Here is a 23,407-nt window from a genome sequence, read left to right on the forward strand (position 1 = left end):
CGTGTCCGCAGCGTAGAAGCGTGTATATGTATCGTAAGAGTCGCAGTAGTCGCAGTAGTAGAAGTAGAAATAAGAGCAGCGCGCTAAGAGCGCTAACTCCGGCATTGGCTGCTTTTCTCGCTAGTGAGGTCATCGACTCGCCAGCTGCCCAAAGCGGCTACTTTAATTGGCCCGCGCGGCGTCTCTGCTTCGTCTGCCGTTTTTTGCCCCGCGAGGAAAAGCGACGTTTTTTTGACGTCGAAGAACACTGGAGATTCTGGAGATATCGAAGCTGAGGCTGCAGCAAAAGGGACAAGCAGAGACGAGACTCGAGCAGCGAAGCGACTCACAGCGGCAGACGCGAGCGAGGAAGCAGAGGCGGGCCATGAAGTTCGGCAAGCAGATCCAGCGGCGCCAGCTCGACCTGCCCGAGTACGCGGCCAGCTTCTTCAACTACAAGGCCCTCAAGAAGGTACGTACCGAACTCCCACTGCACCCCCACCAGTGAGTGCATGTACAGCGCAGTGGCAGATGGAGGCTGTGATACTGACCGGCGCCCTGCAGCTCATCAAACAACTCAGCGCGACGCCTACGATCCCGGCGCAAGGCGCTACTCAAGAACAGTCCAGCGATGTGCTCGACGCCCAGGCTGCCCTGCGCGCGAACAAGGAGGTCTTCTTCTTCCGTCTCGAGCGTGAGATAGAGAAGGTCAATGTCTTCTACCTGCAGAAGGAGGCCGAGTTCTCGTTGCGGCTCAAGACGCTGCTCGACAAGCAGCGGGTTATTCAGTCACGCCGGACGGTGTCGAATTCAAAGGCCCCCGCGAACTTCGTGGCCTTGATAGAAGGGTTCCAGCAGTTTGATGGCGACTTGAACAAGCTGCAGGTGTGTATATAATACCTCTGGTGACTGGATATGGAGTGCTGGATTGCTAATCTGCTGCGGTAGCAATTTGTGGAGGTTAACGAGACCGCCGTATCTAAGATACTGAAGAAGGTGAGATACAACTCCAAACTACCGCTTCTACTGTCGACCAATACTAACAGAATATACAGTGGGATAAAACATCAAAGGTGTGTGTGTGTGTGTGTGTGTGTGTGTGTCTGTGTCTGTGTCTATGCTCTGGTACATCTTCTGCGTGGTCACGTATTTACTGAATGATATAGTCGCGGACAAAAGAGCTATATCTACAGCGAGCGGTTGAAGTCCAGCCATGCTTCAACCGAGAAGTCCTCCGAGACCTCTCTGACCGTGCTACCACAGCCAGGCTAGAGCTTGAGGCATGGGCGGAAGGCGAAAATATCCAGTTTAACGCTCCCAGACAGGCGGACAGACCTGCCAGCATAGCAGAGGAGGACGACAGTGACCTCCATATACTCAACTCTGCTGCTGCTACGGGGAACCTCCAGCCTCTACGCGACTGGCTCAGCAAGATTCAGCTCTCTCCAGATGCAGCTGACCATCTCACCCGCATCTTTCTGACTGCGGTTAATGAGTATCCAGATGAAGTGCTCACCCTTTTGCTAGAAACTAACCTTGTCGACGTCCATGCCGAGGACGACATCAATGAACGCAACTGTCTGCATGAAGCCGTTATCTCAGGGCGCCAGTTCGTCTTTGACGCTGCCCTCGAGCGTGGTGTCGATATTTCGCAGGCTGATGTATATGGCAGAATTCCACTACATTACGCATGCATGCACGGCCGAGTTGGCATGGTGCATTCTCTACTTGAGAAGGGCCTATCTACCATCGACTACACGGATCATGATAACTTCACCCCTCTCATCCACAGCATCATCAAGGACCAGGTCTCCTGCGTCGAGCAGCTGCTCTCACACAATGCCCGAATCAACCCAGCCTCAGAGTCGGATCATATACCACTTAACCTAGCCTGCCAGCATGCATCACTTGCACTAATAAAGATTCTGCTTGAGCGAGACGCAAAGTTCCTGCCAGATGCTGAGGGTCTATACCCACAGCATCTTGTAGCACGCTCGTGTCGTTCCTCCGCAGTTCTCCTACTCCTCAAGGACCACGGTGCAGATCTCGACCAGCGTGATAAGCTGTACCAATGGACTCCCCTATTTCACGCGGCTGCAGAGGGCTGCGTTGGATGCCTGCGTACTCTACTTGACTGCGGTGTCGATGCAGATGCTTTGGACGAAAAGGGCCTGCCGGCCATGTATTACGCTGTCTGGGAGGGTCATCTCGAATGTATGAAGCTGCTTTGGTCTCAGCGGATATCCCGTCCCATCGCAGGGCAGACACCCCTCGACGTCCTCAATAATGGCCCCAAGTACCGTGATGCCATGACTGCCACCCTCACACCCTTGAGTGATGAGAAAAAACAAATTCCTGCCCTTGAGGTCGACGGTATTCCAGACCTCTCCCTCCCACCTCCCATCATCCCGCTTCGTCACTATGGCCACAACTTTTTGGACAACAAAACCTTTGTGCAGATCCATTTCAACCCGCCCTCTGCGGACCCCATTGTCTTCTATCAGACTGGCCGCTATGCTGCTGCACGACTAACAATATCGTCCAAGATGACAGACCTGATCCCTCGTAATGTCATGCTGCCTTTACAAGAGGACTCGCGCTTTATATCATTCCACATTGATAAACTGGAAAACTTTGCAATCGACTTTGAGATATTCCCAACTTTTGGTTCCAAAGTTATTGCCAAAACAGTTGCTTTGCCTGACGTCTTTGAAAATAATGGCAGAAGTTCTGGTCATTGCTGTCTCCCCGTATTTGACCCCCGGCTTAGAGCCATTGGTGAAATCCGCTTCAACTTCCAGGTCATCAAACCATACTACGGAGATCCATTGGAAATTACTCATTTTGCTACCTATTGGAAAGCCACCAGTGCTTTCGACGCAGAGCACAATGGCCAAGTCACCGGCTCCAGCTTGTCTGGAGACTATGTGCAGATATTCGTCCAGATGACGAGAGACCTGGTACCCGTGCTATACCCCGAATTCACAATCATGCACCATGGTGTCCGCATACCCATCTCACATCTTTCTATCGAAGAATTCAAGGCCATCGGTCGTGAACATCCTCCTCCATCAAACATTATCACTGCTTCTTCTGAGTCAAACTCCACCAGCAGCAGCTCGACTAGCTCACTATTACCATCTCTCGCCGCAATGTCAATCACTGACATCCCAACCGCGCACCGTCTCCTAGCTACGTCCTTTTTGACCCTTGAAGAAGTCCTCCTTCATTTACCCACCTCCATCCATGTAAACCTATGCATTCTGTACCCTTCCCCGGCAGAGCAAAAGGAGCTTGATCTCCGCCTCACCTTCAACATCAACAGCTTTGCGGACGCCATTCTCACACACGTGTTCAACCATGCCCGGGCATCCAGGCTGGCGAATCCAGATTTCATGAGATCAGTTGTCTTTACCAGTTACAACGTCGGGATATGTGTAGCTTTGAACTGGAAGCAACCGAACTGTAAGCTATGCTTAAGTGTGGATAACGAGTGCACCCCTTGCTAACCTCGTTTTAGACCCCGTCCTGCTCTGCAACGACCTCGGTCAGCCCCGGGACTCAACTACTAGCTCAATTCAATCTCCAGCCTCGCCTCCATCATTTTCATCTCCAGCAATCCAATACAGTGGCCGTGCCTCCCTCTCTATCAAGGAATCCGCCCGTATTGCCCAAAGCAACAATCTCATGGGCCTTATGTGCCGATCAAGCCTACTCGTAAGTCTATTGCCTCGCCTATTATCCACCCCATACCTTCATACGTTTAGCCTAACCTACCATGCCAATATTAGAACGTAATGCCCTCTCTGGCCGAGTCAATAAAAGAGCTCGGCCTCGTGTTGGTTGCAGACACATCTGACGAAAGCGCCGAAAGGCGCCGACAACAAAACGCTGGTTCAGCAAACGCAAACTCGACTTCGCACGCTGGCTTCGGGGGAACAAATGATGCCCTCTTCCGCATGCCCGGTAATGTTAACGGGGTTATGCGTGAGACTGGCGTGCTACGATTTAACGACTCGATTGATATGTGATGCTCCTCTACCGCTGCCCATCACTTACATACATATCTCCTTTACATACGACGAACTTCCTTTTTTCTCTATTTATAGATATCTATCCGTTCGGGGAGGCGGGTTGAATACCTGATGGTACTCTTTTTGACTAACGTTAACATGCCCTCTGTTTCATGCTCTTAATTACCTGCCCACAATTTTACTCAATACTATTTTATCATTCCCATCCCTACCCAACCCAACTTCTACCCTATCCATGTTTTTTTTTTTTTTTTTTTGTAGGCACTATGCTTTTTTATTTGCTTTTTTTCACTCCTAACGTAGGTATTTCCTCCCCTGATTGATGTTACTTTACCTTTTTCTATCTCTTGATGATGGATGGGAAGGAGGCCTAAGTTGAAGTTGGGATTGAGGGTGAAGCTGGGAGAATTTATGTTGATTAGATCTCTCGATATATGGCGGGCGTGCCGGGTATGTATATAGATTCATGGGATTCTCCCTTCGCTGGAGTCAAGTAAGGAAGGATTTTGGGTATTGAATCTACCGTGACTGTTTTCATGATAATATAGGAAATCAAAGAGAGGGATATAAATAAAAAGGAGGAACGAAGCAGCCGCTCCGAACATGTGTTTTCCCACCGGTCTTAAAACTCAAACTCCCAAAGACATAACAGACAAGACGAGCAGATAGACAGCACAGAATATATCAAAGCAGTCGGGAATTAAATGACCTTGTATTCAGAACCGCCCTCTTTAATTTTATTTTTTACCTGCTTGGGCCATGTTCACTCCTCGATATCCTTGACCTTCTCCCACTTCCCCTTGAGATCCTCCTTCCACAGGCTGACCTTGTTATCACCGCCGCTGACAGCAAGGATGTTGCCACTTAGACTCCAGCTGACGCGCCAGACAACGGTATCGAATTCCAGTTTCTCACTTGTCCATTCCTGGGGGTTAGATGGGTCTGAAGTCCAGATTCGTACGGTCTTGTCTTGGGATGCGGACGCAATGTAGGACCGAGATAAGATACTGGGAGACCAAGCTACGTCACGAACCCAGTCGGTATGGCCCTGGAGGGTTTGCGTGGCGGAATACGTTTTGGTCTCGGGGCTGGATGGGGTAGCAAGTTAGCACTACCGTTTGATTAAACATCTCAAACGCGAAAGCAAGTGTGCACACATACTTGTAATCCCATATGAATATAAGATTGTCACTTCCACAAGTAACGAATCTTCTCGATTGGCCTGCTGCAGCGTTGGTGCTTATGATTGAGCCGGCAGCCGCGGCGGGAGCCCAGCTGATAGAGTTGACTCCGAGCCCGTGGGCATGGAAAATCTGATGTGTCCAGCTATTATCGCGGAACTCAAGAACGCTAACCTGTCCGTCGGAGGAGGCGCAGGCGAGAAGGCAACCGAGCTCATGGGGTGCCCAGCATACCATATTTACGGAAGCAGTGTGGAGGGAGAAGTCGAACACGCGGCTCCAGGAGGTTGAGGCATTAGCGCCGCTGCCAACGCTTTGTTCACGCCATATGAGGACTTTCCCATCGTAGGATGAAGATGCTAGTATTGTGCCGTATTTCGGATGTGCCTGTTGGTAGACGCTGTTTAGCAGTCGTTTCTAGTGTATAAGATGGATGGAATCACGTACCCAGGCAACACACCAAACCGCTCCTTCATGACTGGGAAACCGTTAGTAGGTATAGTAGGTAGCACACTGAAAGTCCAACTAACCCCTTAAGTGTCTCGAGAAGCTTGTGCGATTCTCCCTCGATTTCAAAGATCTTGACTGTCTTGTCTGAGGAGCATGTTGCAAGCTTCCGCCCAAAGTAATCGAGTCCGGCGTCATGCTATCCACGGCCAATTTAGTATTCTGCATTTAATCAGACGTAAGAGGTAGAATACGAGCGTACAATCATGTCATCATGACCCGAGTTGGTTATCACTTGCGCCTGTTGCATCAGCCAGTTAGCGGGGACGCCCTCGAAAAGGGGGAGGAAAACGGAGGATAATATGCATACCATCCTGTCTATCTGTAGCGGTCACTCCTAGTATCGCCTAATCAATTGGCGCCACAGCAGACCAGATCAACTGAAAGGGCGGGGAGGATGGTGGACTGCGAGATGTTGTCTCTGTGTCCAAGGTCGAAGTTCAACTCCCAAAGTGGTTGAACTGGCATCAAAGAGAAGTCAAGCCACAGTAAAGAGAGGCTGAATCACGTGCTTAATTCATCAGCCACAAATTGATCTTATCTAATCAGAGGCGGAGAAATACTTTGTGCCAATACCGACGCCTTTCCTCTTTAGGAATAAGCCTCGGCTCAACCAAGGGTCACGGGCCGTCGTCTGCTCCCTCTTCCTCTTTCGGCGATAAAGACGAATGTCAACTTCACTTCTTCCTTTCACTTCTTCCTCCTCTTTTTTTACTTCTTTACCCTCCTTCACTTTTGTAATTCAAGATACCTCTGGCTCTGCATCTTCATAAAGCAGAACCACCTCTTTCTTGCCGCAAAAGACCTGTCATTCTCCTGCTCTTCGTCACAAACCGACTGGCCTAGCGTTGCAGCAAGCTATATAAGAAACAGCCATGGCAGACGCACTCTGCGGCCCTTCAAATGCTCTACAGAACTTCCAGAAACATGCTTCTGTAGACCGGACCCTTCAGCAGGATAGGATCTCTACGCGACAGTCTCCTGCTCAGGTAAAGTGAACTTATCACAAGGCTAGGTTGAGCAGTTGCGCTAACTCCCTCGGCTTTTATCTGCAGGGGTTTCGATCAAATACGTCGTCCCAGGGACAACTAGATGCAGCGTTCAATGCTTTCGAAGCTGGCCACTCGGCTCCGTTGCTAGATCAGCCCAATAATATAAACACCTTCCTACCTCCGCCTCCCCAGTTCGCGCCCCAGCCGGCTGCAGACGTTTCCAGCTGGGCTACTGATTTCCAAAACCTACATATTGCCGGACCGCAGTTACAGCAACCACTACATCAGACCAAAGTTGATACGCCTACATTTCAAGCTAACTTGGCCGGCCGTCACCATGAGCCCGCGCGTGGGGTACAGCAAACCCCACAATCTTCCATGTTCCAGGGGAGTATGGGTTACCGACCTGGAATGGGCATGTTGAGTAATCCCGGATTTGCTCGACCAGATAATTATACACCGGCCACTAGTGAAAGCTTGCAAAGCCAGTCGAAGCCAGCCGAGGTCTTTGACGATTCTGCCTTTGAAGCGGCATTTGCGGAGGCCCGCGCAGAAATTGAGTTACAGGAATCTGCGCGGCAACAGGAGAATTTAGAACCGACACCAGAGGTGCCAGAGCGAGCGCCACTTGAGACCATTAGAATCGGTTCCGACAATATACCCGCCCAGCTTAAAGAAGGAATGAACGAGTCTGATGAACTGTCCAAGACCGCGGGAGAGCTACTTGACCGTGTGAGCCATGATCAAAGCCAGAAGTTCAAACAGAGCAACTTCCTTGCTTTGATGAGACAGCTCCGTGACCGCGAAATTGTCGTCGACGGTGACGAGTTCCGCAAAGTCAGTACTCACTCATAGTTTCTTTCCCAATACGACCCGAACCAACCCACGCCACCACGTTCGTTAACTGCTGGTACTGGAATTGAAACGTTCTCCCGACTTTCTACGATCGTTTTGCGCCCATACTAATGGACCTTTCAGGTGCAACAGCCTTTACACCCTGGCGGACCCTTGTACCCGGAGCAGAGCAAGCTATCCGGGAGCCTTCCTGTAGATCTAGACTCAACAGAGCACAGTGAGGCCAGTAAGTTTTACACTCCTGTCTCGCTCATTTCTGTTTTTCTCTAACACTTGAAAAAATAGACACTTCTCCTGGAGCTTGACTACCAGAGAGTCCCCTAAGACTTCCCCAACACCACTGCCCTTATTTTCCTGATATGCGTGCCCTACCAGAAGCCCTAGATGAGGACAGTCATCAGCAGCATGCAGACGAAGACCGTAACGCCATTTATCAAAAGTTCCTTTGGAAATCCCAGCTTGTTGATCACAGAATACCCAATCCGCCTGGTTGTTTCTTCCGCACTGATTTGGACATCGACCTCCTTGGCTAGGCCCTGGCTTGCGAGTTCTCTTTTGGGGATAGTTAGTTACTGGAGTGTGATAGGAAACATAGGGAGGGAGGGATGTCCTTCCATAGACCTTTTATCTTAGCATTTTTTACATAGAATACCCCTTAGCCAGCTGAGCGAAATTCACTTGTTTCTTTCTCACTTTCCCCTACTCCGTAGTAACTGTTTCCTTGCTGAGGTCTGGAACTTCCGCTGCCCCATTAGTTACATCACCGGTGGGTAGTGTAGATGACTGCAGCAGCTGGAGCAGGAATCATCATGTGGGAGGCAACTAAGCTCCAGCTGCCTGGGGGGCCCAGCGGCATCGCCGGCAGTTTCCATGAACCACCTAGCTAACTCTTAACTCTTATATGTTGGTAACTAGCAACTCGGTGCTCCTGCAAGTCCTTACAGCAACCCAGCAGCAACTCCCTGGCGCTCCCTGGCACTCCCTGGCACTGCTCATACAGCCCGTTTCGCTCTGGCTCTCTCTACCGCTACCTGCTCTCCGGCCGTCTCTCTCCCATCCCAAAATACCCACCTGCAAGTGACCACCACGTGACCTGCAGTCGCCGCAGACGCAAACAGACCGCAGGACGCAGAGCGACCACAAGCCAGCAGAAGCCACCAGCAAAAACGCACCTTTCCCGTCCCCTTCAGCTGCCTGCTTCGTCCTAGAGGAGCTGGTTGGGTCTCTCCGGTGTCTGGCCTGCCTCTGCCGCCTAATTACTATCTCAAAGAGCCCGTTGCATCGAGCGACCTTGGTCTAATCGCCCCCTAGTTGGTAGTTAAGCGCCACACCCCCATATGGTCGATGAGCAACATCACCACCCGCACGCCCAACAACGACGGACTGCTCTTGTCACTCTGACCCGGCCCCGAATACCTTGATCTGAGCTGGACTGCCGGCTCGAAGGAGACTACAGGAAAGGAAGACGAAGACGCTTCTGGGTCGCAAGTTTGAAGACCCGGGCCGTCTCCCCTTTTTTCAGTTACTACCAGACACAGCACAGTCAACTCCAGGCTCGCCTTTAGGGGTGCAGCTCAGTTGCGAAGTCCCCCCGATCTCAGCACCGTGGATAACAACAGAAATTCACGCATCAACCCTCCCCCTCGTCACTCTCTACCGTCCGGTTCTTCTTCATCATCAAGCGCTCTCTCGCCTCTTCCGCCGTCGTTTTCGTCTCTCTACTCGAGCGCAGACCACGAAGAAGAGGAAGTCGGCCTTGACCGGTTCAACAACTCTTCACCCTCAGTCGCCGAGTCAGGGGCATCTTCACCACCCACTTTTGCTCCGGCGCCTCCGTTCGAGGAAGCTTCTCCGTCCTCAGCACCAGTCACTCCTCGAGTAGTCACTGAGACCAAGGCCGAGCTTTCTAGAGACAAGGGCGAGTCGTCTGGCAAAGGTCAGGACGACGGTGAGCCTCCGCCTCCGTACACCGAGGGGTCTATCCCACTCCAGTCCTTTACATACGTCATGGCGGCCGCAGGAGGGGCTTCGAGTATCATCACACAGGTGCAGCAGACTGGTGGGCCTCCGCTGAACTCCCTTGGAGATATCGGCGGAGATGAGCACATAACGCTGGATCTGCGTGGCATGAGATTCACTCTCTCCCGCGACGAGCTTCTTACATTGCCCGAGTTTGTTCTCCTGTCCCTGTTTCCCAACGGACTGCTGCCAGATGGACACATGGGCTCGTTCCACGAGGGAGACGTATACCCAGTCGACTATGATCCACTATCGCTCCAATACATGCTAGATTTCTTCCGGGCTGTTGCTCAGTCAATCCCGTCTTCTTCACCTTCTCCAACTACATCACCCACTGTTGAGGCGGCTGATCCCATTCCGAACCCTGCGCGGGACATGCTGCAGGATCGTGCTGGAATCATCGTCCTGCGCGAAGACCTAGATTTCTACGCCATCCCTCCAACTGCGGAGATTGAGCATCCTGAGATGATGGAGATCAAGCGAGCTGCCGGCCGTGCCTTACTCAAGCAGGATGGGATCTTCTCAGGATTACGGAAAAGTGACGAGCCTGGATCCACCGAACAGCATCTCATTGAAATGCTAACTGCAGGGTAAGATTACATATCTACGATAAATGATTTTTTTTTTATTCATCTCGTCTAACAGCGTCCGGTGCAGGGGATTCAACCATGATGACAGATGGGGCCATCGTGCCGGCGAGCCAAACAAGGCTGTGATATGCAGTCTGGCGCTGGCCAAGCTACGGACCGACATCAGAGGCGATATGGCCAACAGCAATGCTGTCGGCATGGCACAGAAGCTGCTCTTGTTCTGGAGAAAACCAGCTCGGCGATGCTGGTGGGAAGGTGTCGAGCTTGAGAACGTCGAGGGGGTAGAAGGTAAACTAAAAGTCTGGATCCGGAGAGTGTGGACCCTAGAAATGGTATGTTTTGATCAAATCTGCCTCTGCCCTCCCCTTTTTGATATCGAGAAGTCGCACTGGCTAACTAGACCAAAATGCACAGAGTGTTATCGGCCTCCGTTGATCAAAAGCAAACGCAAAAGAAAAATAGCAGATTCAATCTTTCGTCTTATCTCCGCATATAATCAACCCGTACCCGTACAGCCCTAACTCTGCCTTCCTTTCATCTGGACGAGAATCATCCCAGACCAATTTTATGTTATGTCTTCCGTTTTCTTCCTCCTTGCCCCCATTTAACTCTCCCTCAATTTGAACCTTTTATCTCTTCCTATTCCTTTCCATATCCCCCCTTTTTTGATCATTTGTTTCAGATCCTTAGGTGTTTTAGGGCGCAACTTACAGTCACTCTGTGCATTTTCTTTCCTCTTTTTCCCCCACCTGTTGCATCTGTCCATCCTACCTCCTCTTGTATGTAGAGACCACCGACTATACATAAGGATACCAGCCTCCGTCTTCGTCTTCGTCGCCTTCATCTCGATTCCTTTTATCCTTCTTCGTCCTTGTATTTAATGCTTTTGATATCTGATAGCTTATGTAATTCTATCTAACTTCTTTAGGCTAGCGTGTCCTCTCTCATGTTTCTTTTTTTTCCTTCAAGCAAAAAAAAAACGAAGCAACAAAAACTTGAAGAAGCAAAAAACGGCTTCATGAAGCAGATAAAAGAGACTGCTGCCTTTTTGCTTCTCATCGTCTTGTCCCCTGCCCTCCTTTTCGTCTCCCAAGCGTCTTTGTAGCCAGCGTGTTGCGCGCTCTGACGGCCGTCCCTGAGTCCCCCTAGACGCGTCTCTGTCGAAAAAGCGCTGCCGCCGGCTCTTGGCAATGTCTATCGAGCTGCTCTGGTAGAAATCCCCAACGCCTGCACCACCCACGATTGCTTCACGATGCCGCCGTTGGGCTATGTGACCTCCTACGCTCCTCGACTGCGGCAGTATGCCAATTCGCTGATCTCGCCTGTTTTGCCTACTGCGCCGGTCGCCCCGCCAGTACGGACGACAAAGCGCGGGACTGTCGTGGTGAACTACGCGGAAAACGACTACGACGACGATGACTTCGAGGACAGCGAGGGCCCCCGACGGCCCACAGGGTTGCGCAGTTTACGACGAGATGAAATAACTCCCTACCTGGGGCCCGCGGGGGAGAAGCTAGGCAAGGAGATATCCACGCCTGTCAACGTCCAGGCCAACTACCGAGACTGGGTTGTACGGAAGTCTATCAAAGCAGGGTACGCCATATTCCAGTCGTCGCGTCCTTTTTTGGTTCTCATTGACGAATTTATAGCGCTAACTTTTGATTGCACAGGAGAGAGAGACATTTGAAGGCTCAGGCGCAACTACCGGTGAACCTTATACCCATCCGGATTGACCTTGAAATCCCAGCGTTTCAACCTGTTGAACCATTCCCATTGCCGCGAAACTACCTGGAAGCTGGTATCAACCCTACCCTTCCTGCTTACAGAAAACCTGAGCCGGCGCCGCCTTATAGAATAAAGGATAGTTTTCTCTGGAACCTGCACGAAGCCTTAACGACGCCAGAGGAATTTGCATCCGTATTTGTGCGCGAGTTAGACCTTCCAAACCCACAATCAACAGCTTTGGCGATATGTAACCAGATCCGCCAGCAGCTGGAGGAGTATGCTGGCGTTGCTATGCACCCTCTTTTCCAAACCGAAGCGACCATGCCGAAAAAGGTAGATACTGCGCCAAAGGTGACTGTCACTGCAGAACGGCCCATCACACCAATGCAAACTACTCCGGCGACCCCTGCCGCGCCTTCAGATACCATAAAATCCGGACAGCAGAATGGGAGTGCGGTAGTGAATCCATCTGAGGCCGACTCTCCATATGACCCGGACGATGCATATAGATGCATTGTCGTTCTCAACATAAATCTCCACAATAAGCTATACAGTGATAAATTTGAGTGGTCTCTTTTGCATTCAAGAGGGATGGCTGAACAGTTTTCAAAGGTGACATGTGCAGACCTTGGCCTTGGGCCAGAGTGGGTGAGCTCAATAGCCCACGGGATTTACGAAGCTGTTTTGAAACTGAAGAAAGAGGCCTGCGAGAGCGGCGCACTTCTCAGTGGCCATGGTGGTCTAGGGGCAGAAATCGACAATCAAGCTGCAAACGGCCAAGAAGCTGGCTGGCGATATGACCCTGACACCTTAGGAGACGAATGGGAAACTAGGATTGAGACTCTGTCCAAAGAAGAGATTGAGAAGAGAGAAGGTGACCGAGAACGTCAGATCAGAAGGCTTCGACGAGAGACGGCTAGGTTTTCGTCAACAGGTGCAGTTGCTGCATCGGCACCGGAGCTGTCCCGACAAGGCTCCGGTGGCTATTTCGATGTCCCAGACGGTACCGAGACCCCCATGGGCCGTGGAGAGAGAAGTAAGAGGAAACGTCGCCTTCGTAGTCCCAGTCCAACTGGTCGAAGTGGTACTCCTGCGGGCAGAGGCACACCAGACACTGGAGCAGCAGCTGGCTATGGAGGTGGAGGAGGGACCCTGGCTGACTGGGAGAGACAAGCGTGGCGCTGCTCAAATTGCCTTGTCTGGGGCTCTGCAGTGTGGGCTGTGCGAGATGGGCCAGCAGGACCCAGGGTAGGTCTTTCCTCTTTTTTTTTTTTTTTTTTATATATACGCCAAATAACCATTGGTACCAGTTCAGGGCTAACAACACTTTCAACTAGACCCTCTGTCACAACTGTGGATACCAGTACGAATGCAACAAGCAACTACCAGAATGGCAGAGAGGACTGCATTATGTTGACCATTCAATCATACGCTAAGGGCCTCCGAACGCTCTCTGTATCTATTGATTTTTATTGCCACTGTCTACCTGATAGCAGAAGATCAAGAAATATATACCCAAACCAAGCCCACGGCCTAGAATACCCCCCATCTATCCCAGCTGACAAAGTCAACAAATGACCATTCTATCATGTTCCTCTGCTATTGTCGCCATCCTTTAATGCATCGTTGGCGAATATCCTCTTTGTTTGCTGGTTTATTGGAAAGTCCCTACAGAAACTATCGACCGAATTCCCTTTCTTCTAAGTTCTCCCCTTTTTCTTTTTCTTTCTTTTCCTTCTCTCCTTATCGATGTATTATGGGAACACGGTTATGCATTTGCCGGCTACAGAAGGATACGGTACAAAAAGGCGCAAGCTGGCTCCGTCTTTGCTTTCTCTTCTTAATTCAGATCCCCCCCCCCCCCTTTTTTTTCGTCCTTCCTGTTCTTTCAATGTATTTGTTTGGGGTGTTCGTAAGGAGTAAAGGGACCTTGCGTGGAGATAGCGAATATCAAACCTCGTGAGTAATGTATTGCATTCATTTAATTAACTATATGCCAACTACCAAGTTGTCCCCTGCCGTCGGCCAGGTCAGGTCAGCCCCCTAGCCATCAACTCACCCCCTCTGCAGCCTATTCATCTCTGTCTCAGTCCTGGCAGTGTTTGCACCCACTCCTTCCAGTCCCGAGCCTGGATGCTTCCGATGATGTTCACCTCCATGTCTCATCTCGGTCTTGGTCTCACCCTGCAATGGCTTTCCCATCCCCTTATCCACGTCCGCAGAGGTAGCTCCCATCAAAGTCGAACTGGCAGATGCACCACCTTCGTCATAACCACCCATGTCCTCCACATTCGGCCGGGGCTGGAATAAATTCTCACGGGGAGCAGTGCCTACAGGGACAGCTTGGGCGTGAGACTCCGGTACATTGTCTGCTGGAGATGCCTTGACCCCAGGTTTATGCTGGTTGCAGTAGAAGTTTAGAATATTGGTCGATTATACAAGTGCATAGTGAACAGTAGGATTAAAACCAAATACCTTTGGGCCACCTGGGTGTTCCTCGCGAGGCTTCGATGGTTGGAATTCTCCGGCTGGATGACGGATGTCTTCGGACATTTTTGATATCTAGAGAATTGTAGCCGGTAGTTAACTGGTTGTAGATGAGACTCGCTCAAGATATACCAAGGGGAACGAAGATAAATGTGATGATTCTATTCTATCTGTTCTATCCTACGTAGACATCGCTCCCTTTTATATTTGATGGACCATTTGATGCATTGACTTGACGTCACTTTGCGTGGCGACTGACGTTCCCTGGGATGTTCTCCAGTATAAAAACTGGCCAGCGACCTGGCAATGATGGAACCGGGGTCTCCTAACTAATTTGTTATAGATGCTCGCTCGTTGATCTCCACGAGAAGAACCAGGCATCGGTAAGCAGCCAGGCAGAGCGGAAAGCCGTGGGGAAAAAACTATCTAGATATTGATGCAACCAAGTACCTTTAACTGGCCGCTGGCTGGTTCCGAGGAAACCGTCAAGCAACTAGTTAACTTTCTAGCTAGCCAACGTAGAACCAAGTCGCGCGATGGATGGGCCGCTATCCATGGCTCTGGGATAGATCCAACATATAAGCTTAAGAGGGGTTTTGGACAATAGCAAGCGAGCATGCAGGTAACGAGTATTGATAAAAAAAAAGTACAAGCTAGTTCTAAAGGCCACCTATGTCTAACATAACCCTCCCGTACAACTCCTCGTCAGAATGAAAGCAGCAGTAATAGTAGTAATACATTCCCGTCGTCAGTTAAAACAAGGCCGTGAAACTCGCATGGGGTGATCTCTATGTCAAATCAAAGGCATCTCAGTTTGCTCAGCGCTTTTGCACGGTAAGTGAATAGCGGGATTGGGAAACAGGGTGACATAAAAGAAAGCAAGCAAATGGAGGCTCGTCAAATGGCCTGCTATTCAATATGTTAGACCAAAGATACCGAAGCAAACAACAGTGTCACACAGAATGAAAGAAAGAATAACCTACCCTATTCCGAATCCGTCATCAATTATCATGACACCAAATCTGGTCCGTATTGACAATGGCTTCGTTTGGGCTTACTTGGATGTAGACGTAGACTGAAGCCATGGTCGGATCAGACTGCTCCATTGATATAAAAAAGGAGCGAAGAAAAAAAAAGAAAAAGAAAACGAGACAATTCAGGGACCAGCTGACTCCTTGCTAGGATGTACTCGTTTCCTCTCAGGGGTATCTAGGGGTTCCTATATCTCGTATGTTAATGGATATCCCTGAGGATAGGGTAGTAGAAAATGGTTGAAAACATACAGATTGTGCCCGACGCTTCCTGTCCGGCTTTCCCGAAACCAGGTCCGATGCACTCCTCTTACGAGCGCCAGGACAAATCATGTTTGAATTCCCCGTAATTCTAATGCCGGCATTGACGTCAACTTCAATCGGCCGCTGTCTGCCCGTCTCCCGGTCATCCAGGGCACCGGCGGATTTCAAAGCTGAGATGATAGCCGACGCCAGCTGTGCCGACTTGGCCTGTCGACGCTGCTGCAGTTGCTGTAGCTGTTGTATTGAGGAGACTGGGCTCTGAGCATCTGAGTGACTGTCTTCGGAAGATGAAGGGATAGTGACGGTGTTATTCTGCCCGTCGATGGAGATGGAGGTATCAATCCTGATGACAATGGGGGCCAAAGACGAGTTATCGTCTTCCTCGTCATCTTCAAATTCCCCTAGCAGCTCGGGTGCAGTGATGTTGTTGCTGGGCACGGGTGTAGCAGTAGTTGCAGTGGCAGCGTATGGTGGCGGAGGAGCAGTAGCAGCGGCAGCAGCAGCAGCAGTCTGCTTTTGAATACTAGCGAGGACTTCGGCCAGCTTGAGATTTTGATGGGCAAGGGAATCCGACGGTGGTAGCATTTTCTTTCTCCTTTTTCTCTATCTCTCTCTCTTTTTGCTGCCCTCTTTTTTGGCAGTGCTTCGGTAATTTGATATCTGGTGAAGAGGCAGGAATAACAACAGTCCCAAAGTAGAGCGTTGGTTGCTATAGGAGACTGAGGAAGAGAGAATACAACAGAAGATGAAGATATATATATATATATATATAAGGCCAGGCAGAAGAGAAGCGGAGTCTGTTGCTATGGCAAAGGGCTATAAAGAGGATCAATGAGGATGGGGAGGTTGTGCAGTCCAGCAGTGTTCAATATTAAATATATTCAGATGCAGGCAGGCAGGCTACTCTGTACAAGAAGTCCCTTTTGTTGGCAGCCCACACAGGCATGGGGTCCCCTTATTATTATTTATTATCTACCAGCATGCATTATCAGCTGTGTGGCTAGCACATTGACATGCCTGCATCAATAGAAAAGAAACCTGCCCTTTCTTCTTCTTCTTCTTCTTCTTCTTCTTCTTCCCTGCAGCGCCCAAAAATGCATCTTAATAACACTTTTTATGCATTTTTCGCCTCGCTGGTCAATAGGCTTACTAAGCAGGACTCCTATTGTCGCCCCCTTTTGCTTTTCCGGGCCGTCAATAAAAGGAGCCGCGACAATAGGAAGAGACGATGAATAGAGAAAGCAAGTCGAGCAAGTCGAGCAAGCGTTGTTGGCGTGGCAGAGACAGTTGGTGATGGGATGGCGATGGGATGGTGATGGGATGGACAGCAGAGGCAGCAGAGGCAGCAGAGACATTGATGGGACACCTTGGGATGGCGATGGGAGGATGGTGATTTGGGACAACAGAGACAGCAGAGACAGCAGAGGCAGCAGAGGCAGCAGAGACAGCCTTGGAGATGCTAGACGTCGCGCTCGGCGTAGCTCTGGATCATGCCCTCCAGCGTCGGCTCGTACTCCCTCAGCACCACCCGGTCGCCCTCCAGGACGGTGTTGGCCTGCACAAAGACCTTGCGCGGGACCTTCTTCTGCAGCACGACCGGACGCACCTTGGTCCCCCACCAGTCGTCGACGTGGGTGCTCTCGTCGTAGAGCGCCTTGCCGGCCGCAAAGTCCGCGGTGCTCTTGTACACATGCAGCTTCTGGAGGTACCGCTCGACCGCTGGCCGGCCGTGGCTGAGGATCTTCGACCGGTCGAGGTGGATTTCCAGGTCCGAGAGGTCGTCCTTCGCGTGCACCAGGCGCACAAAGTCGTCGCCGGCCTCCAGGAAGACTCGCAGGATGCTGAACCGCGCCTGCATGTGTGCCTGGCCCCATTTCTTGCTGCTGGGGTCCCAGAACTCGAGGGCGACGACGCCGGCGCGCGCCATCTGCAGGTAGCTGGCGTACAGGACGTCGCCTGCCACGCCGTTGATGTCCTCCTTGCCATCGCCAAAGCCAAACAGCTGCAGGATGCCAAAGTCGCAGCCCAGAGCCATGGCCACGCACTCGGCCCGGCACTCCTCGTACGAAGAGGCAATCGATCCAAAGACGGAGCTCCAGGTTTGGCCGGGCTTGTACCAGGTCGAGATGGGCTTGCCGTCAATCGGACTCGCCGGCGGGTTGGAGACGTCAAAGTTGTATTTGCCGGGGCTGGTCTCCTGTAGCAGCTTGCCCGTGCCATGGCCGAGCAGCTCGTGGATACCTACCTGCACTTCAAACGCGGCGTCGCGGTGTTCACGGAACAGGCTCAGGTCCTGCTCGCGGATAAAAGGGACTGGCTCGTTAGGTGCCTTTGCGCTCAGCACGTTGCCCAGGGACACGTTCTTGAACCCCAGGTTCTGGCGGATGTCGTCGTAGTTGGGGATGTTAATCCCAGCGGGGATGCCGCTGCCTGCAAAGCTCATCACTTCGAGCGAGGTAAAGTCGGGACTCAAGAAGGTCTGCTTCTCAAATTCCTTGCCCCAGGGCAGCTTGGGGATCATCTTCTCGGCATTCTCAACCAGCTTGCTGAACGCCTTGGTCCGCTCCAGGTTGACCTATACATACATACATACATACGATAGCAGTCAGTAAAACGTAGAAGTGCATTCGGACAATCGCTGGGCAGATACGCACCATTGCTGCAAAGCCTTCCCACTCGCCTCGAACGCCGTGAGGGTCGCGGTAGGTCTCGACAAAGCCAATGTCAGACTCTACCATGGGGCCGATATCCCGAATCCAGTAACGCTGGCTCTCCTTGTAGGCCTCTATCGACCCGGTGGTAAACGACTTGAAGTACTCCTCGTGCATCTTCCTTTGTATCTCGTTTGCCGAGTTCGCGCCGGCCTGCTTGATGCTCTCTGCAATCTTCTTCATGACCTCGGAATAGTCACCGTACACAAGCGTAAGCTTCTTGCCGGCAAGCTTGCCTTCAAGATCCCATCCCTGAACATCTCCAACATCTCTGTCCTTGCCAGCCGGCGATGTCTCCGCCGACGCAATCAACAGCTCAAAGTTACCCTCCTTGGTCTTTCTGAGTCTCGTGTTTTCCAGTAGAAGCTGCTTTTTCTCTAGGAAATCACCGATCAAAGTGATCTCTTCCTTGGTAATCGTTGGAGAATCCGGGTAATACGTCGTCATCTGGCCCTTCTCGGGGTATCCCAGATGCATCAGATCTGGCGACGCAGTCTCATATATCCCTCCTCCGGTCTTGCACGCAAGCTCGAAAAGCTTCTTCGTCTCCGGCGAGCCCGAAGCCAGAGCCTCGAAAGCATCAGACGGGATCCTGGGGATAAACTTGGAGTCGCCAAACCCCTTGTAGTTTCCACAGTTCCCCAGGAACTGCGCGGCATACTCAAGGAAAAACTGCAGGTTCTCAGAGCTTGTGTTTGTCTTCGCAGCCAGCCCCTTCCAGTCTCCCTTGCAGGAGTTGTAGAGAGATAATATAAGGTCGTATATCGGTTCGGATTCGGGGGAGACTTGACGGAGAGTGATTCTGGTTCCCTGGAAAGCAGCCCTGCAAGCAACTAGTTAGTCAGTTCCGCCTACGCAAAAGGGACAAATGAAATAATAAATAGTCAGAAATATAGAATAGCCGACTGCAAGCTCACCTGCTGATGAAATGAGAGTATCTCTTGAGCTTCTCGTCCTTCAGAGCCTCAAAGTGAGGCCGTATCTCAAGCCTCACAATCGTTGGCGGAGAGTCGGCCAGGTACTGGTGCTTCGTCTGGGTATCCATAGCTCCGGAGTTCAGCTTGCTACCACTACTCGAGAAATGCCGATGGAGAGCCTTTGACGGTGATCGTAACGCTGAAGCTGAAGCTGGAGGCGGACGGTGGTTGCGGAGGAGGGCGAGGGAGAAGAAGCCGCTGGACGCTCTGCTGCAGCTGCGGCGAAGAGGGGTCATGGAGGGCATGCAAGGAGGCCTTGGTTGCGATGTACCGATTTGCTGCTTAAGCTAGTTAACTATCAGGCCTAACCTTCCGGTGTGAACAATTAACTTAACGCGCCAATCCGGTAGCCTGGGCTTCCTGTACCTTTTTTTTTTTCCCGCCGGCAGCTTCATTGAATATTTGTTAAATACGACATCTTACGGACTTTCTTATCGATAGATGGACTCACTCTTTAACTAGTTAACTATTTATGTACTTAACTCGCTAACTTCAGTAGAGCTGGTTCTAGCTATACATGAGGATGCATGTAGCAGATATGAAACTGTCTAATCAAGTAAATTTGTCGTCGTAAAAGCTATGTCCTCAAAGGTATTGAATGCGCTCGAGTGCTAGAGCAAACTATCATACTTATCCAGTCCCTGCTTTTGCTGCTGGTTGGAGGTGACAGCCGGAGGTGAGTTTAGACTAGAAAAGGCAGACGTGGTGTTGGCCGAGATGGCCGAATGACTCCGTTGGAATTGGTTGTTGCTCTGAGGAGGCGGAGCGATGGTATACGGAGATAAGGGCGCCGTGGCATTCATCTGACCTTGGGTCTGCCATGATAAGCTGCCACTGTTAACCGGCCTGCCACCAATGGTAGGAATGTTAAAGGAGTTGGTGCCGGAAGGATTCAACTGGCTAGCACCCTGCTGCGCACCGAAGTTATTGCTTCCCATCATCATCACGTTGCCCGGAGGAGCTTTGGGGGAGAGAGGCTGGAGGGTGGCCATCGAAGACAGCGATGAAGTGTTGCTCTTATGACCTGGCTGCAGCGTCGGGAACGAGTTAATAGTCGTGTCGGGTGTGATTGATCGCATGTTTGCGTTCGGTTTGGCTATCCCGCCGTTGCCTTGTCGTGCGGTAGCAGCAGCAGCAGTACTGCCACTAGACCATGAGAATTGAGGCACAGTTTCTGTCTTTGTAGGAGTTTGGGCCATCGAGGTAGACGAGTCACCCCAATCACCCCAAGCGTCTATGGAGGGAGATGATGCCTTGTTTTTACCTAACACAAGACGCTCGAAGTCGGATTTGTCGCTGCCGGCTTCTCCCCCGTTATGCAAAGGGGACATCCTCCCGGTTTGGAGTGATGAATTCTTGGAAAACCCTCCTGCATCACTACCAGACGATAGTTGTTGCAGCTTCTTAGTCTGTTCTCGCTCAATCTTTGACGACAGCGATTTTATAAACTCCATGAAAGAGGAAAATTGCTGGACATTGAGAAGCGGACCTAGTGCAAAACTCCAGAGAATTGGAAGGACTTCGAGTGCTGCGAATTCTATATCGACTATGTGCCCTATCTGCTTGAAGACATTCAGGGCAGCAATCATTACTGCTGGTTCCTTAGTCTTGATTGCCTTTAGCAATGGAATAAGCTTCTCCTGAATGGTATATTTGTCAAGAATAGAGTTGGAGCTTGACTTGGCTGCTGTCTGGGTGTCTGTGATAATTCCTGAAAGGTCGTCGTCCGTCGACTGGTTGCTGGGCTTTGATGAACCACCACAGAGAACACAAAATGCCTCCAAACCCCGGACTTTGATTGCAAGGCTGCTAGTTTTGGCAAATACCGATGCTATGGGGGGAAATATTGAGTCTTTGACCGTCGTATAATCGAGTACCGGAAGCATTATTGGTAGGCACTTCATAGATGCATCTACTAATGAGTGCGTTGGTGAATCCAGCCCAAGAAGTATCAGTGGTACCACTTCTATGATAAGCGTCAGTCAAGTGAAAACAGGTAATTCTGGTGTTGTGAGTGACGAACCATCTTTGAAGACTTTGCCAGAGCAGTTGTCAACAAGGACTTGCGTGTTCTCCAAGAGAACCATAAGCCCGGCATCTTTGCTTGTATCTCTTTCTTGAACGGCACCCTTACCACTAGGTGGGAGAAATATTTCTTTCAGACGGGGAAGAACTTTATCCGGAACTAGTCTTTGGCTTGACGGGACCCGTAGAAGGATCTTGAAGACATTTTGAAGAATAAGCGGCAGTAATTCTCTATCTTTGCTTTCCTCAAGCAACGCTCCCAGAACCTTGCGCTCTAGTACCGAAGTTGGAAACTCCGGCAAAATTCTTGATAGTCCCCTCATAAACTGTGACTTTTCATTTTGTGTTTTGGCCGGGAAAGTGTCCAAGAAACGGATGGTGGAAACCAGAACATTATCAAAGTATTGAGATTGCTGGAATTCACTGGCATTCATCCTTTGGGCTGGTCGTCTGGTGATAAGCTTTGGCAGGACATGGTTTGAGAGATCCTTTGGTATTGGTCCCGAAGAGAGAAAGGAATTTGATTGGGAAGGGATAGTAGAAGAGGAGCTAAGTAGTTTTTTATATGTGTTCGTACAGTTATTAGTTTTCAAGGGAGAGATATGGGGGGAGTTGAAGAGGGCCACTATTATAAGTCCAAGAGAGAACAGGTCCGCCGACGAAGAGACATTGGAGTCCATAACAAAGTCAGGAGAGGTATAGTCCAAATCAAGCTGTACAGACCTGGGCAGCCGGGGGTCATAATACAAGGCTTCCGATAATGCAAGGGACGGTAGTGGCGATTGTGAATCGGGATTTGTAGGCCCGGCAAAGGATAGGCCAGATATCTTCCAATCTGACTTTGCGTTTATGTAAATGGCGTCGGGGGTGAGGTTTCCGTGCACGATTTTGGCAGACTCATGCAGAAACTCTAGACCCTTGCCAATCTGAAGAAGTCCCTTCTGAATCTCAAGTTCGTCAATCTCGAAATCCCGCCTCCTTCTTGATCCGTCAGCCTCTTCAATCATGTGACGACTGACTCTCCCTCCGACACGACTAGAGAGTTCCTGGTCCGTTTTCTCCTGTAGAAGGCCAGATAGCGATGCTGTGACCGCTTCTGTGGCAAATATCAAGCCGCCATTTCTCGTATCTTCCACCGGTTCAATGATCTGAAGAATGGACGGATGTCTCAGGCGGGCAAGGTTTGCAGCCTCCCGCTTCAGCCTCTCGACGACTTCTTCATGGACCTTCTTTAGCGAGGTAGCGTTTGACCGCGAAACCAACCCTCCAGCCCGAGGATCCAGGGATTTCCGGTCAAATATGAATATGGAGACAGCTTTTCCAGAGTTCTTGTTCTTGCCATCATGGACCTTCCAAGGACCAGAAATAAACGAGGGATTGGGCGAGTACTGGTAGTTATTAGATATGTTCGATGAGAACGACTTCAAAGCTGACGAGAACATGGTGAATGGTCAAATGGTGATTCACGCTGAATGTCGCATCAAGTAAAGCTGGCCCCCCAGGAACATGTTGGTATCACTAGCTATCAAACCCTTGGGTATCCTGCATCGAGTATCTACTCCAGCGCCGCAAAGCAGATATCAGATATCGCACCTCTTGGGTCCGGGATGGGGGTGGGTATGATGTGAGGTCCCTTGGGCAGCAAGTTTGAACGTTTGACACGATAGTTAGTTAACTAGTTAGCGCGATGATGATCCAGGCAACACAACTCCTCAAAAAGTCAATTGATAGGGCCAGAACAACGGTCATAGGTGCCGAGAACGCTGGTCCTAAACCCCTGAAACTGGCACTGTATACTCCGTATACTAAGGCTGTCGCGCCCGGTGGTGGTGAAAGCTGGTCTGCGATGCTCCCTGGCCGCCCGCCAGCCGCCGCGCCGTCCGGATCTTCCCCTTTCGGCCTCTCGCAAAACCTGAAACCTCCACGTGACTACCCACGTGACTCTCTGCTGTCTCGGCCGGAAGAAGGAAAAACAAAATGCCGAGAGGCCCACCCGGCCGGGCCAACAGCCAGCGAGCAAGCCGCGATCC

General features: G+C 50.8%; 9 protein-coding genes across 9 annotated transcripts; 4 read left to right on the top strand and 5 right to left on the bottom strand.

Annotated features, from left to right (window-relative positions):
• Positions 1-364: 364 nt before the first annotated feature.
• On the top strand, positions 365-4,010 carry ARB_02663 (uncharacterized protein; the record flags this gene model as incomplete). The annotated part of the gene is made up of 6 exons (XM_003011095.1): positions 365-451; positions 505-864; positions 1,026-1,052; positions 1,146-3,444; positions 3,500-3,696; positions 3,771-4,010. The coding sequence occupies 6 exons, from the start codon at positions 365-367 to the stop codon at positions 4,008-4,010; spliced, it is 3,210 nt and encodes a 1,069-aa protein (XP_003011141.1).
• A 766-nt stretch (positions 4,011-4,776) lies between these two features.
• ARB_02664 (uncharacterized protein) lies at positions 4,777-6,014 on the bottom strand (the record flags this gene model as incomplete). Its single annotated transcript, XM_003011096.1, has 4 exons — positions 4,777-5,101; positions 5,175-5,594; positions 5,725-5,840; positions 5,904-6,014. 4 exons carry the CDS (start codon positions 6,012-6,014, stop codon positions 4,777-4,779), a joined length of 972 nt encoding a protein of 323 aa, XP_003011142.1.
• Positions 6,015-6,576: 562 nt separating this feature from the next.
• Positions 6,577-7,548, top strand: ARB_02665 (uncharacterized protein; the record flags this gene model as incomplete). The annotated part of the gene is made up of 2 exons (XM_003011097.1): positions 6,577-6,690; positions 6,757-7,548. 2 exons carry the CDS (start codon positions 6,577-6,579, stop codon positions 7,546-7,548), a joined length of 906 nt encoding a protein of 301 aa, XP_003011143.1.
• A 1,344-nt stretch (positions 7,549-8,892) lies between these two features.
• ARB_02666 (uncharacterized protein) lies at positions 8,893-10,678 on the top strand (the record flags this gene model as incomplete). The annotated part of the gene is made up of 3 exons (XM_003011098.1): positions 8,893-8,939; positions 9,114-10,157; positions 10,225-10,678. The coding sequence occupies 3 exons, from the start codon at positions 8,893-8,895 to the stop codon at positions 10,676-10,678; spliced, it is 1,545 nt and encodes a 514-aa protein (XP_003011144.1).
• Positions 10,679-11,409: 731 nt separating this feature from the next.
• ARB_02667 (uncharacterized protein) lies at positions 11,410-13,460 on the top strand (the record flags this gene model as incomplete). Its single annotated transcript, XM_003011099.1, has 4 exons — positions 11,410-11,750; positions 11,828-12,918; positions 12,944-13,130; positions 13,220-13,460. 4 exons carry the CDS (start codon positions 11,410-11,412, stop codon positions 13,458-13,460), a joined length of 1,860 nt encoding a protein of 619 aa, XP_003011145.1.
• Positions 13,461-13,937: 477 nt separating this feature from the next.
• Positions 13,938-14,435, bottom strand: ARB_02668 (uncharacterized protein; the record flags this gene model as incomplete). The annotated part of the gene is made up of 2 exons (XM_003011100.1): positions 13,938-14,282; positions 14,358-14,435. 2 exons carry the CDS (start codon positions 14,433-14,435, stop codon positions 13,938-13,940), a joined length of 423 nt encoding a protein of 140 aa, XP_003011146.1.
• Positions 14,436-15,370: 935 nt separating this feature from the next.
• Positions 15,371-16,249, bottom strand: ARB_02669 (uncharacterized protein; the record flags this gene model as incomplete). The annotated part of the gene is made up of 2 exons (XM_003011101.1): positions 15,371-15,547; positions 15,653-16,249. 2 exons carry the CDS (start codon positions 16,247-16,249, stop codon positions 15,371-15,373), a joined length of 774 nt encoding a protein of 257 aa, XP_003011147.1.
• A 609-nt stretch (positions 16,250-16,858) lies between these two features.
• ARB_02670 (dipeptidyl peptidase III) lies at positions 16,859-19,588 on the bottom strand (the record flags this gene model as incomplete). The annotated part of the gene is made up of 4 exons (XM_003011102.1): positions 16,859-17,123; positions 17,179-18,239; positions 18,262-19,198; positions 19,293-19,588. 4 exons carry the CDS (start codon positions 19,586-19,588, stop codon positions 16,859-16,861), a joined length of 2,559 nt encoding a protein of 852 aa, XP_003011148.1.
• Positions 19,589-19,963: 375 nt separating this feature from the next.
• ARB_02671 (uncharacterized protein) lies at positions 19,964-22,819 on the bottom strand (the record flags this gene model as incomplete). Its single annotated transcript, XM_003011103.1, has 2 exons — positions 19,964-21,183; positions 21,376-22,819. The coding sequence occupies 2 exons, from the start codon at positions 22,817-22,819 to the stop codon at positions 19,964-19,966; spliced, it is 2,664 nt and encodes an 887-aa protein (XP_003011149.1).
• Between the last annotated feature and the right edge of the window lie 588 nt (positions 22,820-23,407).

The sequence above is a fragment of the Trichophyton benhamiae genome (genome assembly GCF_000151125.1).
Source record: "Trichophyton benhamiae CBS 112371 chromosome Unknown contig01462.26, whole genome shotgun sequence".
Lineage (NCBI taxonomy): Eukaryota > Fungi > Ascomycota > Eurotiomycetes > Onygenales > Arthrodermataceae > Trichophyton > Trichophyton benhamiae.